Below are 24,022 nucleotides of genomic sequence, written 5' to 3'. Positions count from 1 at the left end.
AAACTCTCCACAACAGAGCTTCAAAAGCTTTATTTCAAAACTATAACTATCATTAGAACATAACAATTCTTGGGATTTGATTCCATTTCCAAGGCGTTTTACATCATTACGATGGCTAACATTGTACAGTAAATAAACTCTTATAAACATGGCAACTGTTCAGTATGATATACTGTAGATGATGTTAGCTAATTAATTATTTCAAGTAATAAACAGATGTTCTATAATTCTCAATGCACTACATCATATTGACTTTCAAGGCATGCAAGAGCTACTGTATTTGTCGTATATTACATTGGTATAATTGCTGGTGATTAAAGGGATGCCATATTAACCTCACACAAGTTGATTAAAGCAGGATATAACCAAAAACTTGGAGAACTACCTATGTTAAAAAGACAACCTGAAGATATGTGAAAGAACATACAAAATACTAAGGGTAATTATAAATGTAAGCTTTATATTGCATTGTCACTGTCCAGAAGAAAAAACAGGGAGCAAAAATCTGGAAGTTTCACTCATTGGTAACCCTGTACAATGCTAACATTAAGAACAGTTGTAAAATTTTATCAAATGGTCACATCAAGGCAAAAATAGACCTTTCACAAAAATGATAATAAAAAAATAAAAAGCCCATGTTAAGCAAAATGATCCTGTACCAGGGCATGAAATTGCGCCCAATACAGGTGCCAATGCGACTAAATTTTTCATTTTGGCGACCAAATCCTGAAAATTAGTCGCCAAGTTGGCAACTAGAATGCTTCATCATTACCTTACTTACAGATAAAGTGAATTAAATTGGACATTCTAGTGTCCAATTTGTAGCACGTTAAAGATCTTTTTCCTAACTTAATTTTGGAGGGTCTATCTAGAACGCTAACAGCGTTAAAAAAAGGTTTTATTTGTCTTTAAAAATGGCAACCAACTTTTTTTGAATTGGCTACCTCTGAAAAATTTAGGAGCCAAGTGGCTACCAGAAAAAAAAAATTAATTTCATACCCTGTGTACACATGTGCATTATATAAATAACCTTCATATTGATTGGGAGTTTGCTGCAAAGGACATTCGTCATTTTAGAAATTCTTAAAATATGCCATAGGTCAGTCACCAATAGTATACCCTAAGTCAAACAGCTTCTGAATGATATCCATTCCAACAAGGAGATCAGTACCCTCAGCTACAGCATCAACCAATGCACACACATTAAAATGGTGTTGTCGAATTATGAGCAAAATTTCTACTGTTTCAAACTGGCCAAGACTTCCTCCTGATAATTTAACTTTCCTTTTCTTGTTGGGATCAGGTTGCAGGTTCAACTCCGACAGACGCTTTCTGGATATGCCAGTGGCTGCTTCATTGCCAGTGTCAAACAAGACACGCCAACATCCTGGAACAGGAATCACTCTGCCACATGCATTCTGTATCTCTACTGGTTCTTCATCCCTTGATATGATGTAGGCTTTATATCCTGAAAAGTAGTACAAGAATACAATGAATTGCCAAATTAATGTTCTTTTTTTCAATGGAAATAAAACATTAATGCTGCATGATCATTTAGCTCCTTTAATTTTGTTAACATATTGGCCATACAAATTCTAATGAGTCATGAACACTGGCTATCTATCAATTTAAGTCAAAACAGTAAAATTGATCAATTGCTTTCATTTGGCAAATTACCCTTGATGGGTAAAACTCTAGTGTTTTTTGTCATTCATCACACTTCAAGCAAAAGTGTTAATTTTGAACTTTTTTTCAATGAAAATAGAACATTAATGCTGCATTAATTCTGTTAAAATATTAGCTGTACAAATTCCAGTGAGTCATGAAACACTGGCTATCTATCAATTTAATTCAAAACAAAAGTGATCAATTGCTTTCATTCGGCAAGTTACCCTTAAGGAGTACGTCTTCCAACCCTTACACAATGATTAGCTATCAGTTGAATTGATGGCTTTAAGTTGGTTACTGGTTACTGGTAAGGTAATGCACTGATAATTTCACAGGGGTTGTAATTTTGACCAGGTATTTCCATAAACAAAGGGAAAAATAAAGAAGTAAAAAAAAAAAAAAAGTAGCCTTTTTTCCACAGTGTCGTTGTCTGTGTCAAGCTTAAAGCAAAATACATATATGATGTTAATCACTCACTTGAAATCAGTCCCTCACAGGTAAATTTAAAAGCTTCAAATTTTACAACTGCTACACCATGTACATCGTGATCACCACCATCATCACTATCATCATCAGCAACCTTCCTTGGCCTCTCAAGTTGCAAATAAACTGATGCTGTGGATAAGACAAGGCTCTCTCGGCAGTTCAGTGGCATATCTAACCATTCTTTATCCACTGTTTCTAGAGTGATTCTTTCATTCTTAATTGTAAAAGCCCTTATTCCAATGAAGTAAATTCTGGTATGAGCTAAGTGAAGTTTGGTATAGAGTTTTTCTAAAAAGCCTTGAAATCTGTGAGCCTTTCCATGAAAGGAGGGGAAAGGAAAGGAAAAAATATACTGAATGAGGCTTGGTATAGTGTGCACCATCCTAACCAATAGTAAGATCAGAGACCAGTGAGTTGGAGTGCTGTTTTTTAACAGTCGATGTCACAACATAAGCCCACAGTCATTTTTAATTAACTTTAATTAAATGGATCAATTTAACTACTCATTTCAATGAACATTAAAAGTATCAATAGATATGGTCTTGGTGCACGTTTGTCTCTTTTTTTTTTCCTTTTTTTTTGTTTTGTTTTGAGAAAACAAGTTATAAATATCGTTACATTTTGTTACCAATGGTAGGTGGTCTGTGGGTCATCATACCCGAAAAAAAAAGCCCACTTATTACAATCCTAGTTTTGGTGATTGTGTTATATTGTTTTGTACTAGCTTACTGACAGATTACTCTTACATCAGTCTAGCTTTCCATGCATCAGACCAGCAAACTGTTAAACAGAGGAGATGCTGGAAGGTAATCTGCAATAAACTGATGTACATCCTTACCACAATTAAGGTGTACAATACTGCTGATAACTTCATGCTACAGAAACAGGGGTTACGTTGTTTCACTTGCAAATTTCTCTTTAATATTACAGCCTTTTAGTCATCTTTAGGTTGACATATCCATGTGCCTCTTTAAGTCCGCTAAAAACACTTTTGTCTTGAAGGTCCATCAGCAATTTATTTATGTCCTTTCAAGAAAACAAAAGTCATTTTCTGTTACTGCTACATATTGATATATTTTCTACAAAAAAGATTGATCCAAAGGATGTAGAGGGGCAAGAGTGGGCGTGTACATGGTAGATCTAAATGATATTGGCAGTGTATAATTTTATCAAATTTCTTGGAACTTGTTTCAAACAAATGTAAAGCTAGCCATTACTGCCACTCAAAAAGTAGGGAGAAACACTTTACTATGTCTCATGTTCCTCCTTACACTTCTCTCGTGCTCTAGCTGCTTCCTGTGTGCTTTAAAACAAAACAGGGCACAGTCAAGGCTTTTCTATTTGTTAATTTGGAATGAACTATGGGGTATAGGGTACCTCAGTACCCTGGAACATGGAGCTTTATTTTCTACAGCTGGTTACCATAGCAAGGGAAATATTTCTCCAACAACTACATTTCTTAATTTCGCAAGAAAATTTACATCAGTGCAATATAAATTTTTCAAACCTTTAAAGACTTTGGAAAGTTTCTCTTAGCCAAATTTTCTGCCAAAAGTATTCAAACATTGCTAATTTAAAACCAAAAGGTTCCCGTTAATTTAATTTTGGAGTAATTTGTGGGGAAAAATCAACGAGAGCTACCACAGTGGCACCGCAGCGCCCTTCTAAATGAAAGAACTATGAATTTAAACCTTAAACCATAGATCCCAGGTTGTACAACTGTCGACTTGAAGTTAAAACTGAGTATCCAAAGATATCAGTACGAACTTTAGATCTGCAGTTTTAACCTAGAATCCGTAATAGTAATTTTGGTAGCGTTGTTATAACATAAATGTGCACCCAAATTCACTGTTTCATTAATTTAGATTAGCAAGTACAGGCCACCGTAATTATAAGTTGCTTAAAAATTTGTCATCAACTTTTGGACAGGCCTAATCGTGGGGTACGTCTTTTAAAATTACAATTAACATCGTGAAAGCTTACCTGTGGCTTTCCACCGGCATTTCCGACAAACTGTTTCCTATCTAAACTACCCAGCTTGCAGAGAATCTGATAGGGAGATACATCTCGCTGATAGTTTAAAAGAGATCCAACTTTGATTCTTTCATTTGTTAACTCTTCATTTGTCCAAAAAGTTCTGTTTTCAAACTTATATAGCTGGAAGGGTCTGCCGTCACCGTCTCCGCTGTTATCGATATCCCTGCAGTAAACGATGCTGGTTGAACCACTTTCTCGCGCAACGGCTATAACTATACCACGACCACGATCGGCGAATCTGAGGTGTGTACTCCGTCTGATCCTGTAAAATTTTATTGATAGAAAAGTAATACAGGCACTGATAATGGCTACTGTAGTTGCTACAATTATAACAAGTAAAGCTTCATCTGCAATCGGACAGGGAACAGGTTGAGGATTTGAGGAGCTTGAAGTTCTATCTGAAGTGCTACAGTACTCAGCTTCCCTTTCTTCTACAGCCAGGCGTTTGATTCTTCTTCTTCTTCTTCTTCGCCAAAGGTGACTTGGAGTTGGGAATAATAGAAGCCATAGTATCAACACTAAAACGGCTGCACGCGACTGAAGGGAAAAATATGAAAAGTGGTCAGTGTCAGTGAGTGCAAGGACAATGCTGACATGGGAAACATGTAAGGTTTGTATAGTCAACGCTTCCCTGCATACCGCAAACTTCCACATGGGAGCGTCCGAAGTAAAAAAGATGGTCGCAGGGAAGTGTCGAGTTTATCGCTCCAAACCGTTGTGGTCCATTAGAGCGTAACATCATTAATGACGGAAACAAATTTGCAGAAAGGAGGGCTAGTTCATCGGGTTCTGTATACCAAATCTCGGCAGAAACTGCAAGAATTGTTTCAGAGTGTATGCGTGTTGTTTTGTAAATATAAACACTGTAACCTGTTCTAACTTGTTTTTGTGTCCTTTAAGCAACGCGATATGTCTGTTAAGACCTGAGTGCCAAATTTTATTCTTTAATTTGGGAATAAATTAAGTGTTGTTAATTTTTTTTCTTTTACTGAGTGGTATGAGTAATAATGAACCATTATGCATGAAAGATGGTTGTGTTTTCGCGTTGTAAACCTGTTTGATTGCCTTTTGTTATGCTAAATTTTCCAAGAGTTTTAGTCGCGGCATAAAAAGTCGAACAGCATATGAAAACCAACTTGACATACCACATTGCAATAAAAAAATTGTAACTTTGATACGTTTCCTGGTCACGTCTGCATTTATTTAATGAAACAATAATATACCATATGCTAGTAAATATGAGAACATCACAGGAACGTTTTCAGGCCTCTCAACATATGACGACGTTCATCCCCAGCTCCAAACTTAGACTAGCGTGCGAGCAAGCCCTCTTTACGAGCCCCTCAATACGAGCGTTTCTTCGTAAGGGCTCATCGATTCCGAAGGATGCATGAACTTTGATGCTAAATATGAGAGTTCGGAAAACGCGTGGAATTCAAGAGAAAAACATAAAGGGGTACGGCACTCTCCGATTCAAACAGAATGCCACAGGTACTTTGTCGCACACGTTGCGAGGAAGAAGAAGATGATTTCGCCCGTTAGAAAACGTGCTGGCCTTGGGAAAACCCTTTTTTTCATAACGACGCGGCAGAGTCCAAAAATCAGCGGGTAAAAGCACGAAAAGGGCAGATGTACGGAGAAAGAAAACTCGCCTGGACTGAGGTAGTTGACTTGCTAAAATCTATCTCTTAAGAGGAGGAAAGGAATTGCGAAAAAGCTATTGCGGATGAGGGTCCTTTAGCAGCAATACAGTTCCAAGCTATAAGTTCCCCTCTCCATCTACATCGGGAATTTGCACGCCCAAAAGGAGAAGATCAATAGGAGAGTTCATAAAATTTCAACGGAGACAGTTTTACAACTGGAAGAAGGCTCGATGAATAATGCGAAAGCTAAAGACAAGAATCTGACTAAAACGCTTGATAACGAAAGAGCAGTTTGGAGTGTCCTCCGAAGCCAACTCTTGACACTAATACCTTCAAATCTAAACGGCTCAAGAACTCGAGGGTTTACAGATGTTACGGGTGTCGGCAAAACATCCGTCCCAAACCCCAGAAAGGCGAAACGGAAGTTGTTCCTCCACCACCTTGGGACCTTGTTCTCGCACGACTGGAACTGCGGCTAATCCCTAATGGTGTTGGTGAGTTGAAGATGTCCATCAAGCCGGAACCAGTGTATTATCACCCAAAATTGTCCTGTATTCGCAACGCCCACGGCAAAAAGTATTATCCGTCGGTGGAAGTAACGGATGCTGCCAGGGAGGTGATGGATGATATTCATCTTTAGCATTTACGAAGCGAGCTCGATTTATGAACAGTCTGCTCAATCGTGGCTACGGGGCCACAATTACTGTATTTTCTCGAATAAGCGCCCACCCCCAACGCCTTAGGCCTCAACTACTGCGGAATCAGTGCAGGTTAATAATCTCCTATTGAGTGTCCCCCTTGATTAAGTTCTCTCCTTCTAAGAGCCCCTTCTTATAGTCGAAAATTTAGCTGAGCGCTCGGGTGCTTATTCGAAGAAATACGGTAATTTTCAAGCCCGCTCTGCTCAGTTTGGTTTCAGTTACGATTGCATTAACAAGAAGTCAATGCTTGTAATTGCATCACTGCATGTAGACAAAGTCAAAACCTGAGAAGCCTAATGTCAATTTTACTCAAAAAAGAGAGATTGATAAATTAGTTAATGGTCGATTAGTATCCGCCGCTTTCGCCCCCTATCGACTTAGCCCCTTCAAGTTCGCCCCTACCTTACACCATGTTCGCCCCTACACTTTTCGATTTCAACCCCACTAAGTCGAGTTCGCCCCCATGAAATCTGCGTGGGATCTGGGTTGTCGGAATCAGCTAAATACTCTGCGTGGGATCATGAAACACACTTAAATAAAAAAAAAACATTGCTTTACTTATGATACGGACTCGAAAAGATGCAGATCCCGTAGACCTCGAATTTGAATTGCAGCCCGAGCACATCCCTGGGAACTTTCTCCGTGGAGATATTAAGGTTAGTATTCTACAGTCAATGTGAAAGACACTTTTAAGCGAAATTAAAAAGTTCTCGCAACTACTTCATTTGTATTTTCACCATCAAGTGTTATAGTTGCACGCGTTTATTGTACTATTTCTTGTATTTTTGGGGAAGTTATTAAGTTTTATTTGATAGAGGTTCTAAGATAGATAGATAGATAGGCTGAATTACAAAGATGACATGAAAGGTATATCATTAGAGTAACCTTTTATTTTTGTTTTTGTTTAATTTTACAGGTACGTGGGCGTCGTCACCTTATCTTCGCCAGCCATCAACGCGTTCGTGCGAAGTGATTCCTGTGCGAAACAGGTCCCGCTCCTGTTTGCGTGCATGTCAGGGAGAAAGAATAGCAACTATAAAGCCCTTATGAAAGCCGTATGCGAGTTGCTGCCAAGAACACTATCCGTGAAGCGAATCACGCTTGATAACGAAAGAGCAGTTTGGAGTGTCCTCCGAAAACTCATGCCGGCAGTGACGATCGAGGGCTGTTGCTTTCATTGGACACAAGCCCTATGGAGAAAGTTCATCAAAATCAAATGTTCAATGTAATTAATGTTATGTCTGCTAGTAGTCAGAAAGTAGACGAAAGTACATTTGGCCATTAACATAGCTCTAGATATAGTAGTGTTAACTCTGTTTAGTACGATTAAAGCTCACAATCTAAAAGAAAGGGACTGAACTATAACCTTGTTACAAAAAAAGGAATTCTCGTCTCTGACGATTATTTTACAAGTCGTAAGTCTCTTTATTGAATACCTGATTTTTGTTTCGTTTCAGGTTCAAGAACTTGACCTACAATCGTCATTTACAGTATTGCTACTGTAACAGTAACTACCTTTAATTCTTCACTCGCTGTAATTCGGCGGACGCGATGGCAGCCGGACTGCATCAGCAGTCTTAATTTTAGGTTTCGTAAAGTCATAGCCTTAGTGCGCGTTAGTAGTTCCTCGGTTTTGTCGCACATTTCCTCCTTTCGAGTTCGGGTTTTATATCTATATTTTTTATATATATTCTCCTCCTTTTCACCTCAGGGAAAAAGTCAGCTTCCCCTGTACATGCTGATCCAGCTGCTTCACGGAGAGAGCCGCCTGACGACCCTTCAAATCCGAATGGTTTCGAAGCATAAACTGTGCAGACTCCAGCGACGAACGTACTGGCAGCTGCAAGCAAAGATCTTTAGCCTGTAGTGAGATCAGTACGAGAACGGTAATTGGACGGCGAAGCAGTTGCTGCGAGCCTGTTGAAAACTGGACCGAGAGAGTCACGTGATTTTTGTTTGTTTCTTACCCCCCACGAATTGAACTTTGAACTCTTGAAATAAAAAAAAAAAAAGAAAACTCTTCAACGAAGGAATGTGAATTAGGAATGCGTGAAAAACTGTCCCGTATATTGTTATTCTTACAGTCTTTACTATTATCTTTAGTTGTCCTGTTGTATCCGTTTTATACATTTGGTGCCGAGACCCGGGAATCGAAAACCGGGATTCTACCGCTCTGAAGAACGTCTTGAATGAAATTGTTGTGAATGCGAGCTGGAAGCACGTGGGTGACATGTCGCAGTCGGGGAAGAAGAAATTGAAGAATCTGAGGAAATTTCGCGACGGTCATCGAAAGTTTGTCGAGAAAACTATCGAAGATGCTAAAGGGTTAATCGCTGAAGGTAATCTCGTCGAAGTGAAAAGGCTGAAATTTCTTCGAACCGCTCTTGAAACGAAGTATTCGGAGCTTCAATCGCTCGACCGCGAAATTGTGGATCTGGTGGATGACGTTGAAGTTATTGATACCGAAGTCTGTGAGAGCTGTGAGCTAATGAGCTCCATTCAGGAGTGTATTGTAGAGTTAGAATCTGTTTTGGAAGCTCAAGAAAGTAAGGGAAAGAGCCAGAAATCCCCCTCCGTGGTGCAACCTGTTCCTCCCGAAAGCGCGGGAACTTCTCAAGGTCACGTTTCGAAAGCCTTCACTCATGCAAAGTTACCCAAGCTTGAGCTGAAGAAATTCCACGGAAATCCCATGCATTGGTATCCTTTCTGGGAATCTTTCGAGTCTGCGGTTCACGAGAACCCAAATCTGTCTTCCGTGGATAAATTCAACTATCTGAAATCACTTCTCACTGGCACTGCACAAAGTTCGGTCGCCGGTCTAGCCCTGACGAGTGCTAACTACGAAAAGGCGGTTGATCTACTGAAACAAAGATTCGGAAATCGGCAGATGGTGATCTCTAGCCACATCGAAGTACTCACCAAACTCCCCAAGGTGGAATCGATTGGTGAAGTTAAGAAACTCCGAAGCTTGTACGACACAGTGGAATCTCATGTTCGTGGATTAGAAGGTATGGAAATCTCTTCCGAGATGTATGGTTGTTTCTTAACACCAATAGTTATGCAGAAATTACCGGAGGAATTTCGAATCGCTATCACTCGCAATCTGGAATCGGAGACATGGAATCTGAAAGATATTTTGGTTGAATTTCACAAGGAACTGCAACTGAGAGAACAATGTCTCGTCAAAAACAAAGAGTTCAGATCCTCAAATCAGAGAGGTGAGTTGCCACTTTCTACATCAGCTTTGTACACTGACAGTTCTAAGGATAAGCAGTCTTCTCGTGTTTGGTGTTCATTTTGCAATCAAAACCATCAGAGTTCTAAGTGTAATGTTGTCACAAGTACTGAATCTAGAAAGGAAGTTCTTAAAAGGAAAGGCAAGTGTTTCCTTTGTCTCAAGCAAGGACATTTGGCACGTAACTGTCAAGCTCATATGAAATGTCTTAAATGTCAAGGAGCTCACCATGTAGCAATTTGCGGTGGTTCTCAATCAACCCTGGGTGGGCAAGATCAAGATAATGTGGCCATTGTATCTACCAGTATGTATGTGGATCAGTCTAGAGGGTCTGTGTTGTTGCAGATGGCAACCGCTGAAGTTGTGCGTCCAGATAATGACACTTCTTCCCTAAGTGTTCGCCTGGTATTTGACTCATGCAGTCAGAGATCTTACATAACTAAGAACCTTAAAGACAGACTGAAGTTACCAGTGATTGGTAGAGAGTCACTTCTGATTAAAACCTTTGGTGAGTCTGATGCCAGATTACGAACATGCGAAATTGCTCAAGTGGGTATCAAAACCATGTGTGATGCAATTGTCTACATACAAGCCTATGTGGTACCAGTCATATGTGGCCCCCTGACCCAACAACCCACAGAGCTCGTTCAGTCTAGCTGTGAACATCTGCACGGCCTCTCTTTAGCCGACAGGTGTGGTAGAGGAGATCTGCCTATCAGCATTCTCATTGGTGCTGATCATTATTGGTCATTGGTCGAAGGAACCATAGTGAGAGGTGCACCGTGGGAGCCTGTTGCCCTTGCCACCAAACTAGGATATGTCCTCTCTGGCCCCACCATGATTATGTCTCACAATGACAATGGTAACACAGTGAATCTTACTGCAACCCATGTTCTGAAAGTGGAAGCGATTGTTGTCAATCGGGATGAAATTGCCTTTGAACTTGGAAAATTCTGGGACTATGAATCACTTGGGATTCGAAATGACAGTTTGTCTCTGTATGACAAATTTGTGAGCAAAGTTGAGTTTACAGAGGGAAGATATCAAGTACAGCTACCCTTCAAGGAAGACCATGAGTTGCTTCCAGATAATTTTGCATTGTGCAAGTCAAGGCTAGTTTCACTGCTGAAGCGTCTGAATTTGAAGCCTGAGGTGTTAGAGCACTATGATGACGTCATCCGAGATCAGGAGAAACAGGGAATCGTGGAACCAGTGGAGCAAGGTACTAATAATGGTGTGGGCAAGGTACATTACCTTCCTCATCATGAAGTGATCCGTGTCGACAAGGACACTACTAAACTGCGTATTGTTTATGATGCCAGTGCTCGATCAGGAAGGAACACACCAAGCCTTAATGACTGTCTGTATGCTGGTCCCCCACTGTCTCCTCTCATTTATGACGTCCTCCTGAGGTTCCGGGCTCACAAGGTAGCCCTCATAGGAGACATTGAGAAAGCCTTCTTAAATGTTTCAGTTCACCCAAGAGATCGTGACTATCTTCGTTTCCTGTGGATTGACGATATCACAAGCAGTCGCCCGAAACTCCAAGTGTATCGATTTGCAAGAGTTGCATTTGGTGTCTCCTCAAGTCCCTTCTTATTAAACGCAACAATTCGTCATCATTTATCTTCTGCTGACATTCCCAGAGAGTTTGCTGAGAGAACTCTGAAAAGTTTGTACGTGGATGACTTTGTTAGTGGAGATGATTCCGATAATTCAGTTCTCGAGATGTATGAGAATCTGAAGTCGTCTTTCAAGAATGGAGGCTTCAATATGCGAAAGTGGGTCTCCAACTCCAAAGTCCTGCAGGAAAGAATTGGACAATCTGAAAGTCAGCCTCATCAAGTTTCAAGCAGTTTTGTTAAGGAACACCCGATTCAAGAGGAAGATGAAACCTACTCAAGTTCTCTGTTTGGGACAGCGAAGAACTTCACCACATCAAAACTCAAAGTACTTGGAGTTGGTTGGGACAGGGAGAAAGATTTGTTGCTCTTGGATCTGACCTCTTCACTAGAAACTGACAATGCTTGTCTGGTTACGAAGAGAGCTATTCTTGGTACAACAAGCAAGCTGTATGACCCCTTGGGACTACTGAGTCCAGTCATCATTCCACTGAAGATCATCTTTCAATCTATTTGCAAGACAGGGGTTGGTTGGGATGACCCTGTGGATTCATTTATCCATGAACAGTGGTTAAAGCTTGTTCAAGATGCTAAGAAGGTGGGAGTGGTACAACTGAAGAGACACTACTTCCATGGTTGGTCAAAAGCAGATTTGCAAAGTGTTCAACTCCATGGTTTTGGGGATGCAAGTGAGAAGGCCTATGGAGCAGTTGTGTACTTACGCGTTGAAACAGCCACTGGAACTGTCTTCACCCAGCTTGTGTCATCAAAAACCAGAGTTGCCCCGATGAATGGAGAAACCATACCTCGACTGGAGTTAGTAGGCGCTCTCATTCTGGCCCGATTAGTCAATACGGTGTTGACAGCATTTGACGGAACATTGAAAGTTGATTCTGTACATTGCTGGTTAGATTCTCAAATTGCTCTGTGGTGGATTTGGGGTGTAAGTAGAGAATTCAAGCAATTCATTCAAAACAGAGTGGTTGAGATCCGTCGACTTACAAAGCCAGCTCAGTGGAATTATTGCCCCACGGAATCCAATCCAGCTGACATCTGTTCGCGTGGGTCAATGACCTCGAAATTGATCACCAATCAGTTGTGGTGGAGTGGCCCTGAGTTTCTTAGGGCTGAGAAGGAGCAGTGGCCAAGTCTTAAAATGAACTCTGTTGAAGTCACAAGTAATGATTCAGATCCTCGCCTAGAACTGAAGAAGGGAAGCTGTAACAACAGCAAGAAGCAGCATGACAGTTCAGTTCTTGTGAACATTGCCTCTGGAGAGGCGACTTCAGAAAATCGGCTAAATCTTGATTGCATCATTCCCTTGGAAAAGTTCAGTAGTCTTCAAAGACTGATGCGAGTCACCGCATATGTTTTGCGATTTGTTTCTAATCTCAAGCAAAGTAAAAGGAAGAAGGAATTGATTAATGGAGAAGTAACGCAAGAAGAGATGAATCAAGCAAGAGAACTTTGGATCAAGGAGGTGCAGAGATCCGTCTACAATGACAAGAACTTTGACCAGGTCAAGGTCTCGTTATCACTGTTCACGGATGACAAGGGAATCTTGAGGTGTGGTGGTCGTCTAGAAAATGCCCCGATTCCATATGATGCTCGTTTTCCGATATTCCTTTCAAGATGTTCACGATTCACGTACCTGGTTATCAATGACTGTCACTTCAAGGTTCTTCACAATGGTGTGAGGGATACACTCACAGAACTAAGATCAAGATTCTGGGTGACGAAAGGGAGGCAAACTGTGAAAACTGCGATCGGAAACTGTTCTGTTTGTAAGAAGTTACAGGGGAGAAGCTATACAGTTCCTCCTCCCCCTCCTCTTCCTGAATTTCGATTGAGTGATGAGTTTGCATTTACACGTGTTGGAGTGGACTTCGCAGGGCCCATATATGTCAAGGATGTATTTGCAAAGAAGGGAGATATGAATAAGGTCTACATAGCTTTGTTCACGTGCGCCGCAACCCGAGCTGTTCATCTTGAACTTGTTCCAAATCTAAGTGCAGAGAGTTTTATCAGAGCCCTTGCTCGCTTTAAAGGAAGAAGAGGAATTCCCGTCTTGATTGTCAGTGACAATGGGAAAACTTTTAAGGATTCAAGAGTGCAGGCCCAGTGTCAGCGTGATGGCACACAGTGGAAGTTCAACGTTGAAGCAGCCCCTTGGTGGGGTGGATTTTTTGAACGGCTGGTAAAATCGGTCAAGTTGAGTTTGAAGAAGTGTATACGAAATGCTCGGTTAAACTATGATGAGCTATCTACTGTCCTTGTGGAAGTCGAAGCGGCCTTGAACTCACGACCCTTGACATATGTCTTCGATGAAATGGAGGAACCATTAACACCTTCACACCTGATTGTGGGCCGCAGAATTTTGTCAGTACCATCAAAGAGCTCGTCGGATGAAGTTGGCCAAACCGTGGAAACACTAACAAGAAGAGCAAAATTCTTACAGCGAATTCTGGATCACTTCTGGAACCGATGGCGGTCAGAATATCTCACACAACTTAGAGAATACCATCGCTATTCTAAGAGAGCTAACTCTCTCCGTAAAGTACAAGTGGGAGATATTGTGTGTCTACATGACAATAAGATCCCGAGACAGCTGTGGCGCCTTGGAAAGATCGAACGATTACTTCCTGGACGAGATGGTCGAGTTCGAAGTGCAGTAGTAAGAGTTAAGTCTGGTAATTCACCAACTGCAGAATGGAGACGCCCATTGCAGAGGCTCTATCCTTTGGAAGTGAAGTTGGACACTGAAGCTGCCAATCCTATGCCCCAAGCGGCAAATGTTCCTGTTAGAGTAGTGAGGGACGAGGATGTCCCAGTTGTTGTCGTGAATTCTGATTGAGATAGATTTATTAAGTTGACTTTGTCATGTTATGATTTGTGTTCGTAAGATTAATTGAACTCTGAACTCTGAACTTTGATTGATGATATCAATCAACGCGGGGGAGTGTGTTGAAAACTGGACCGAGAGAGTCACGTGATTTTTGTTTGTTTCTTACCCCCCACGAATTGAACTTTGAACTCTTGAAATAAAAAAAAAAAAAGAAAACTCTTCAACGAAGGAATGTGAATTAGGAATGCGTGAAAAACTGTCCCGTATATTGTTATTCTTACAGTCTTTACTATTATCTTTAGTTGTCCTGTTGTATCCGTTTTATACAGAGCCTGCTCCAAACTCTACGGACCACGAGATAATAAACAACTCAATTGTTGAACGACCTTGTAGCCTTTGGGCCCGATCAAATACAGAAACGGCGCCTTTAGGAGCCACCATATCTTTAAAAGTCGTGATCAATGAAAGTTCTGTATATCACTGTTTGACCATTTTGAAACAATACTGCTAGCATAGTTGTTTCCGGTTGATTTATTTGTTGTTTCCGGTCGCCCCAGCTCCCATGCCCACATACACTTTGAAACTGGCCGTCGGTCAGCGGCGAACGAATTAGCCAACACGATCTCCACTGCAAATGCAACATGATCTCGCGACCGAAATTACGATTATCGTTATTTCTAAATTGGCACCAAATTTATCAACATGATCTCGAGACCGAAATTACGATTATCGTTATTTCTAAATTGGCACCAAATTTATGGATATAGTAATTTCGTGGCACTCTTTACCAATGCTCTTTACCGTGTTAAATAAAGAGAAGGACTCGGTTCCACTGTCTTACAACATTCAAGATGGCGGAGGAAAGGGGTAAATGTGCGTTCAGTTGTGATCAGCATGATCTCGACACCAAGATAACGATTATCGTTATTTCTAAATTGGCCCTGAAATAACGAATATCATAATTTCAGTGCATGTCTGAGACCTTCGGGCTCGAAGCTTGGGAACTAGTATTCAGGGAAAGATAAAATGGCGGCTTACGGCGGCGAAGGAAATCTCAGTAGTTTAATATTTTAGCCTGAAAAGGCTTGGGTGTTGTGATCTGGTTCTCAAGTAAAAAAAAAATCACGGTCTGCAATGGCCCTACCACCTTTTGAACAACAAGAAAACATTGAAACGGTGGTAAAAAGCAGCAAGTTTCGAAGTCTAAACGAAAGATGGGTAAGCTGAGTTTCAGTCAAATATCATGACATTTGGGATGTAATTTCGATACCGAATAAATAGTTCTACATGGTTATACACGCATAGGATTCTGTTGTGTTCACGTGAAGGCCATTTCAGCCATTCCTGCCACTTGTAAGTGGTAGGAAATAAAAGATATGTATAGTTGTTTCGTATTGAAGCCCTGTGAAATCACAAATTTGATTTATTTCTTCTTTGTTTTAGGTGGTCATTATCCATTACTTTTGGAAGTCGATACTGATGAGAAAGAAAAAATGTTTATGATTATTTCTTCTCTCGAACATTTTACTATTTAGGTACCAAATAATCTTGATACTGAAGACCATTGCATCCTATTATGAAAAATGTACCCCTGATTGCTTTGTCAACATGTATGATGTAATATACCTTGTGATTTGTGGGATTTTCACATGTAAACTAGAAATACCTGTAGAGGGTAATGATGTACTTAATGCAAAGTGTTTTGGTACAAAGTCTGCTTTGCTGTAATCTACCTGAAGGTGCTTTTTATATGCTAGTAACACTTGCACAGCCCAGTCAAAATGTTCTTTAGTAGTAGTCAAGCTGGCTGTTGTAATTATAGGCAGCAGAGGCCAAACCTCATCCTGAAAAGCAGTCTGAAAGGTGTGAAGTCAGTGGAAGATACTTCATTGTAGGTGGCCAAATTGCAGGCTGTCAGCCCATTTTGAGTGAGTAGTTAAACTCAAGATCGGCTATTTTAACTAATTTTATTGAGAGCCAAATCCTGCAAGGCTTATATTCTGTATTAATTTGAAGTGTTACTTTTATGTTTCTTATTTTGCAGTAAGTGGGCTTGTTGTGGCCATTTTTCTCTCAAACATTTTTTTCAGCTTAGTCAAAACGTTTTTTAGAAGTAGGCAAGCTGGCTATAGTAACAGAAGGTAGAGACCAAACCTTGTCCAGACTAGACGCCTAACAAATGTTCTGTGTGGAAAGCCAAATCCCTGGTTACCGGCACATTTTGACTAGGCTATTTGTTATTTAGCTACTCTTATTATTAAAGATTACTGCATTCCCTTTTAATAATTTGCTGCGAATTGTATGCTGTATATAGCTTATGATTTGTGTGATTTTCAAGAGTAAATTAGAAATACCTGAAGATGGTAATGATGTACTAGATAACGTACTTGATGCAAAGCAATTTTGGCACAAAGTGTATGCCTTGTCCTCAGGTGATTTTAACATGCTAATAAGATTTGTTATTCAAATAATATACATCAGCTGGAATGGGAATATTGAAAGAAAAATAATAATATTTAACCATAACAAGTTTTGGTTTTATGTCCAAATTAAGCACTTAGTTGAAGATCACTGCACTGATCAGGCCCTGAAGGCCAAAAAAGTGCTGTCTGCTGTTAGTTTAATTTTTGTCATTTCTATTGATTTATTTTATTTATCAATGTTTCTTTGAGTTATAATTCATTGACCTCTTTCAATAGTGCAGGTTCGCTCGTGTAACCTAATCCCACATGTATGTATGTACAATCTCAGTTGAAATTTTGAGTGGCAGGCAAGCTGGCAATAGTAATAGGCAGCAGAGGCCAAATCTTGTCCTGAATAGAAGTCTGACATGTGTGAAATTGGCAGCTATTTCATTGTAGGTGGCCAAATTGTTGGCTGCAGCACATTTTGACCTGGCTGATTGTGTGTGTGTTATGTATGTGTTCTTCTTTTTAGGTGTTAAACAGGTCAAAGTACCGAAAAAAACCTCTGTGATAACTTGGTAGTCTAAGATGTAAAAAATTTTTAATAATAAGGTAAAGCTTGATCATTCTTAAGAGTTTGCATCTGTTCTAAAAGTTTTGGGGAGAGTTAGGGGAGCATTATTTATACAAATGTATTTAAAAAGTAACAAAAAAATAAAAAGAACTAGGGCAAAATCCCAATTTGCTTTAAAAGTTTATTTTATTAAGAGCATAATTCTGGATATAGCTTGGGATTTGTGTGATTTTCACAAATTGTTAGGTTGTTATGTAAACTTAATTTACAGGAACCTTGTTAGTTTTCAGCTTCAAGAACAAGTACATAATTGCAGGAAAAGCTTGAAGCTTGAAAAATTGACTGATGAAACTGGAACAGATGTCATGAGATTTGTACAATAGGTTGGCCTGGGAGGGACCAAGAATTAAAGAATTCATTGATTCTCTTACACCTTTTGTCTGCATAGTGTGCTTCTGTAGAGCTTAGTTATTGCTGTAGAAAACGTTTTTGGAGGGCCCTTGAGATCACTCACTTTTGAGCTAGTTGCCCCTAGGGAAGAGGATATCTGTACTTATTATCTCCCTTGGGGGGGGTGAAGGGTTAAAGACTGATTCTTCTCCAGTAGCCACAAGTACCCCTGCATATGGAAATTTTGAACACTATTAAAGGGCTAGTACCCTCTTTTCATACTTGAATTTCTAATTTAGTGTAAGTTATGACAAATAATGAATGTAAATTCATCTTGGTTGTACAGGTTATATCCAGCAGTCCTTAAAAAAAAATAAAAAGGTATTTTTCTGAATTAAAAAAAAAAGTGTTCTTGCTTCAAAGTAAGTGCATGATATGTCATTCAATTAATGCTCTAGCAGAGTTTTTGTTTGAAATGCCAAAATCAACTTCATGAGTAAGGACAAAAAAAAAAGGCAATAAGCAAATGTTCTTCTGTATCCTTTATGTCAATTTGGGCTGAAAAACAGGTTTTTTTCCTTTTGCAAAAATTAGCTTATTTCACGACCAAAAACGATGCAAACAAGCTGAAACGTTATGTTTTCAGCAAAACAGCGATAGAATCTGCGAAAAAACAATGGAGACAAGCTAACACACAGTGTTCTCAGTAAAAATTTGGGCAAACAAAACCTTAAAAACCAAAAAAAAAACAATTGCGCTGACTTACCCATTTTTTGACAAGATAACTGCCAAAACACTGAAAACTAGCTTGAAACTACATGTTTTTCACAAGATCGCGACGAAATCTGTCTAAAAACTCTAAAATACGGCAGAAATGTACGATTTTTGCAAAATTTTTCGCTAAAGTTGACAAAAACACTAAATTCGACTGAAAAACACGTTTGTTTTTTTTGCAAAAATAAGCTTATTTCAGTTTTAAAAACGCTGCAAAAAATGTTCTCAGCAAAATAGTTTAAGAGTCTGTGGGAAAACACAAAAACCAAGCTTAAACCAAGTGTAAATTGATAAAAAGGCCCGAATTGCGCATTTTGGCAGTTATTTTGGCAAAAAATGGTATATTTTGATTTCAAGCAAACTTTCAAGTAGTTGTTAAAGTTTAGAGCCAAACACAATACCAAAAAAAAATTGGATGTTTTCAGAAAAAATTGTGACCCTCAGCCTAATCATAATCCCACCCTACCCAAGCCCTAACTCTAGCTGCGAGCTATCCTAACCCTAACCCTAACCCCGGGTTAGGGTTAGGGCTCGGGTTAAGAACGGAACTTTTCACTCCAGTCAAAATGATGCAACTGGTTAACATGGTCCAACCAGCCAAAACAAGATAAAATGGTTTAAACGGTGAAAAGATTTTAATTACGTGACATGGTCCAATCGGAAGAAACGATCTCACTTAGTAAAATGGTGCGACTGGTTAACATGATCCAACTTGATAAAATGATGCCAATATCTAAAATGGACAAACTGGTTTAAATAATCCAACCAGTTGAAATGGTCTAACTGGATAATGCATGTGTAACCAGTGAAATTGGTTCAAATAATTCAGGTAAGGATGGTAACATTAGTTAAAAAGATCCAGCATATTACAGTGGTTCAACTGGTAAAAATAATCATCCAACTACTAAAAGTTATTAAACCCCAATCAAAATTAATCCAACCGCTTCAAATAATCTAACTGGTCAAAATTCTTCAGGTGGTTATTTAAGTGAAAAAGGTGACAAAATCTTCTTTAAAATATTTTTGAAGAGGCTTACACCCTTACCCTAAACACTAACCCTACCCCCAAACCCTAACCCCAAACCTTCACCCTAGCCCTAACCTCAACCGCAGACCCTCTAACCCTAACCCTAACCCCAACCTTCTCTATCTATCCTGTAAGTGTACCAGTCGGCCTATCGTTTGTTTTTCAGTAAACTTTCAAGTAGTTACTGAAATTTACAAACACAATACCAAAAACCCTGCAATTGAATGCTTGTAGAAAAATATTAACGCCAACCCTAAGCATAGCCTCATCCTAGCCTTAACCCTAATTCTAACACTAAACCCCGCTAACTCTAGGCATAATTTTACCCTAGCCCTATAACCCTGATTGTAACACTAAACCCCTCTGACCCGAAGCAACCCAAACTCTAACCCTAACCAGGTAATGGGCTCCTGCCCTAACCCTATCCTCAACCCTGACTTAAACCCTTTACCATAGCTTAGGATTGGTTTGGGGTTTGGGTTAGGTTTAGGATAGCACAGAGTTAGAGTGAGCACAGAACGAAATAGCATGATTCCGTAATTCGGAAAAATGAAACTCTATGTTTCCACATCATTCACTTCTTCCTTGGACCTGTTATGTTTCCGTTATGATTCCTGAACGGAAATATGACGACACGTTTCCGTTGCATTTCTGTCAACGGAATATTATCATCGCCTGTTTCCGTTACGTTTCCTTGTACGGATTCAAACTTTTACCGTCAAGTAAAACATATATTTATAAAGTGCTGTACAGTTCTTACACCACGTTACCATGAAGACGTGATCGTTCGAGGACAACAAAGGCAAATTGACGTGCATTAGGTGTGTACGTTCGTAGGAATCATAAGAAGTCCTAGAAGCTTCGATGTTTTACACTGAGCTATGTGCATGTTAATTTTGGAACTGTTTCGAAACCTTACAAAATTGAATCTTTTAAACTTACTCTGTGCTTAGATTTTTAAGCAGCTGGATCATTTGAGCCAGTTTAGTCACTCAAACCAGCAATACAATACTAGGCTAACTGGATAGTTTTAGGGTTAGGGTTAGGATTTTCAAGTAGGCACACGCAGTTGTGTGGATATTGTGGTACATGGAGTTTAGTAGAGTGTAGATTTTAGCAGTATTTGCCAGTGTTGACATATTTATAAAATTATGGTTCCAAAGTGCGTGTCACTGTTGAGAACCCAAGAAAATCATGAGAAAGTCGCCGATGGATTAGCCATAAAAATAAGCCCAACTCTGAGTCAATGCCAAACCACAAGAAAGTTGTGAAACTCGCGCCAATGTAAAAAAAAAAAAATAATAACTGAGGTTCGAAGTATGGGTCGCTAACATCCTATGAAAATCATGGGAAAGTCGAGGAGATTGGTCATGGTACCAACCAATGCCACTTTCCCATGAAAATCAAGAAACCTGTGGTAACTAGCCAACATATGCTAGAATGACAATCTTTAATAAAATTCATATCTAATAAGGATGTGTGAAATGGCCAATATCGCTCTTGGCCGAGATACTGGTTTGCCGTGTTTTGGCAGTTATTTTGGCGAATATGGTTAAAATCAAATCTGTGTAAAAACAGTAAAATCAACGAGTTATTGAGGTTCGTCAACATAGGGAGGGTCCTCTTAGTCTAGAGAAAAACTTCTGCCCACGGCTAAAGGCGTTAAATTAATAAATTGATATATCTGGGCGGCATATCACACAGCAACACTAAACTTCTCCTTTCTCACAGCTTTTTCCCCTTTAACATCTTTGCTAATTCCATTTTTTTTAAAGTAAAAACTCGTTTTGGAGGCATAAAGGTCCCTAAAGCAACGTTTCAAGATTTTATGGCGATCTTGTGAAAAACATGTAGTTCCAGCTAGTTTAGAGGGTTTTGGCAGCTATTTACACAAAAAGTGGGTAAAATCAGCCCAAATTTTACTGAGAAGACTGCGTTTTAGCTGGAATAAGTGTTTTCACATGGATTGTATCCCTATTTTGTTAAAGACATCGTGCTTTTGAATGTAAAATAGGCTGATTTTTGAAAAAAAAAAAAAAAGTGTTTTTCAGGTCGAATTGAGCGCTTTTGTCAACTTTTGCGTAAAATTTGGCAAAAACTCGTGCGTTCTGCCGGATTTTGGTGTTTTTAGATAGATTTCATTGCAATTTTACGAAATACATGTAGTTTCAGCTAGTTTGCAGCGTTTTGGGCATGAGACCGGCAAGAGTGATGGTAGACACTCTTAGCAGAGATAATTGTGCTAGCAAATATTAAAATTTCACCTGTAAAGACAATAAATTAATTGAACACAAGAAAAAGGAAACTTGATAAAAAAATTAGAATAATGGCGGGGAGAAAAGAGGGCTGCACTAAAGATTATGTACTTGTGTTCTTGAAGCTGAAAATTAACAAGGTTCCTAACAATTTTTGAAAATCACACAAATCCCAAGCTATATCCAGGGTTTTCTCTTGATAAAATTAACTCTTAAAACAAATTGGGATTTTACCTTGGTCCTTTTTTTTTACTTTTTATGTACATTATTTATGTATAAATAATGCTCCCCTGACCCTCCCCCAAATTTCCAGAACAAATGGAAACTCTTAAGAATGATCAAGCTTTACCTTATTATTTAAAATTTTTACATCTTGAATTATCAAGTTATCACAGAGGATTTCTTGGTACTTTAACCTGTTTAACACCCTAAAAGAAGTGCACATATATACTACACACAATCAGCCCAGTCAAAATGTGCCACAGCTGACAATTTGGCTGCCTGCCACAATATAGCTGCCGCTAACTTCACACTTTTCACACTTCCATTCAAGACAAGGTTCAGCCTCTGCTGCCTATTACTATCACCAGCTTGCCTTCCACTCAAAAACATTTTGACTGAGCTCATCCATACATACATACATAAGTGGGAGATTAGGTTACATGAGCGAACCTGCACTATTGAAAGAGATCAATGAATTACAATTCAAAGAAACATTGATAAATAAAATAAATCAATAGAAATGACAAAAATCAAACTAACAGCAGACAGTACTCTTTCAGCCTTCTGGACCTGAGCAGTGCAGTGATCTTCAACTAAGTGCTTAATTTGGACATAAAACCAGAACTTGGTATAGCTAAATATTATTATTTTTCTTTTAATATTCCCACTCCAGCTGATGTGTATTATTTGAATTACAAGTCTTATTAGCATGCAAAATCACCTACGGACAAGGCACACACTTTGGACATAAAACCAGAACTTGGTATAGCTAAATATTATTATTTTTCTTTTAATATTCCCACTCCAGCTGATGTGTATTATTTGAATTACAAGTCTTATTAGCATGCAAAATCACCTACGGACAAGGCACACACTTTGCACCAAAATAGCTTTGCATCAAGTACATTATCTAGTACATCATTACCATCTTCAGGTATTTCTAATTTACTTGTGAAAATCACACAAATCATAAGCTATATACAGCATACAATCAGCAGCAAATTATTAGAAAGGAATGCAGTAAATTTTAATAAGAATATTACTAAGTAGTTAAATAACAAATAGCCCAGTAAAATTGTGCCCGTTGCTGGGAATTTGGTTCTCAATAAAATTAGCTAAAATAGCCAATCTTGAGTTTTACTGCTCGCTCAAAATGGGCTGGCAGCTTACAATTTGGCCGCCTACAATGAAGTACCTTCCGCTAACTTCACATTTTTCAGACTGCTTTTCAGGAAGAGGTTTGGCCAGCTTTTCTACTACTCAAAAACATTTTGACTGAGCTGTGCAAGTCTTACTAGTATGTAAAAAGCACCTTCAGGTAGATTACAGCAAAGCAGACTTTGTACCAAATGCTCTGCATTAAGTACATCATTAACTTCTTCAAGTATTTCTAGTTTACTTGTGAAAATCCCACAAATCACAAGGTATATTACATTATACATTCCAGTTGACAAAGCAATCAAGGGTAATTTTTTCATAATGGATGCAATGATCTTCAGTATCAAGATTATTTGGTACCTAAATAGTAAAATGTTCGAGAGAAGAAATAATCATAAACATTTTTTCTTTCTCATCAGCATCGACTTCCAAAAGTAATGGATAATGACCACTTAAAACAAAGAAGAAATAAATCAAATTTGTGATTTCACAGGGCTTCAATACGAAACAACTATACATATCTTTTATTTCCTACCACTTACAAGTGGCAGGAATGGCTGAAATGGCCTTCACGTGAACACAACAGAATCCTATGCGTGTGTAACCATGAAGAACTATTTATTCGGTATCGAAATTACATCCCAAATGTCATGATATTTGACTGAAACTCAGCTTACCCATCTTTCGTTTAGACTTCGAAACTTGCTGCTTTTTACCACCGTTTCAATGTTTTCTTGTTGTTCAAAAGGTGGTAGGGCCATTGCAGACCGTGATTTTTTTTTACTTGAGAACCAGATCACAACACCCAAGCCTTTTCACGCTAAATATTAAACTACTGAGATTTCCTTCGCCGCCGTAAGCCGCCATTTTATCTTTCCCTGAATACTAGTTCCCAAGCTTCGAGCCCGAAGGTCTCAGACATGCACTGAAATTATGATATTCGTTATTTCAGGGCCAATTTAGAAATAACGGTAATCGTT

The 24,022-nt window shown here is 39.1% G+C and overlaps 2 protein-coding genes and 1 long non-coding RNA gene across 3 annotated transcripts; 2 read left to right on the top strand and 1 right to left on the bottom strand.

Annotated features, from left to right (window-relative positions):
- Positions 1-14: 14 nt before the first annotated feature.
- On the bottom strand, positions 15-4,983 carry LOC149044748 (uncharacterized). The gene is made up of 5 exons (XM_089207511.1): positions 4,831-4,983; positions 4,138-4,728; positions 3,101-3,180; positions 2,146-2,471; positions 15-1,468 (listed from the first exon to the last, which is right to left on the bottom strand). Exons 1-5 carry the CDS (start codon positions 4,843-4,845, stop codon positions 1,101-1,103), a joined length of 1,380 nt encoding a protein of 459 aa, XP_089063637.1. The 5' UTR covers positions 4,846-4,983; the 3' UTR covers positions 15-1,100.
- A 3,493-nt stretch (positions 4,984-8,476) lies between these two features.
- LOC149044747 (uncharacterized) lies at positions 8,477-14,564 on the top strand. The gene has a single exon (XM_089207510.1). It carries the CDS (start codon positions 8,766-8,768, stop codon positions 14,244-14,246), a length of 5,481 nt encoding a protein of 1,826 aa, XP_089063636.1. The 5' UTR covers positions 8,477-8,765; the 3' UTR covers positions 14,247-14,564.
- A 507-nt stretch (positions 14,565-15,071) lies between these two features.
- LOC149044746 (uncharacterized) lies at positions 15,072-17,646 on the top strand. Its single transcript, XR_016186931.1, has 2 exons — positions 15,072-15,455; positions 15,681-17,646. It is a non-coding gene; the product is annotated as an uncharacterized LOC149044746 (long non-coding RNA).
- The last annotated feature ends 6,376 nt before the right edge of the window (positions 17,647-24,022 follow it).

This window comes from Pocillopora damicornis, chromosome 5, assembly GCF_964200805.1.
Source record: "Pocillopora damicornis chromosome 5, jaPocDami1.2, whole genome shotgun sequence".
In the NCBI taxonomy this organism is placed as follows: Eukaryota; Metazoa; Cnidaria; class Anthozoa; order Scleractinia; family Pocilloporidae; genus Pocillopora; species Pocillopora damicornis.
The sequence above is the reverse complement of the archived record's forward strand: the minus strand, read 5'-3'. Positions and strand labels throughout refer to the sequence as shown.

Bases quoted from the DNA above. Each gene is read 5' to 3' on its own strand.
- LOC149044748 (XM_089207511.1), bottom strand. The intron at 2,472-3,100 runs AAAGATGACTAA...CTCCTTTCATGG, and splicing joins GCACATGGATATGTCAACCT to AAAGGCTCACAGATTTCAAG. The intron at 1,469-2,145 runs GTGAGTGATTAA...ACTACTTTTCAG, and splicing joins CTGTGAGGGACTGATTTCAA to GATATAAAGCCTACATCATA.
- LOC149044747 (XM_089207510.1), top strand. From the start codon at position 8,766: ATGTCGCAGTCGGGGAAGAAGAAATTGAAGAATCTGAGGAAATTTCGC.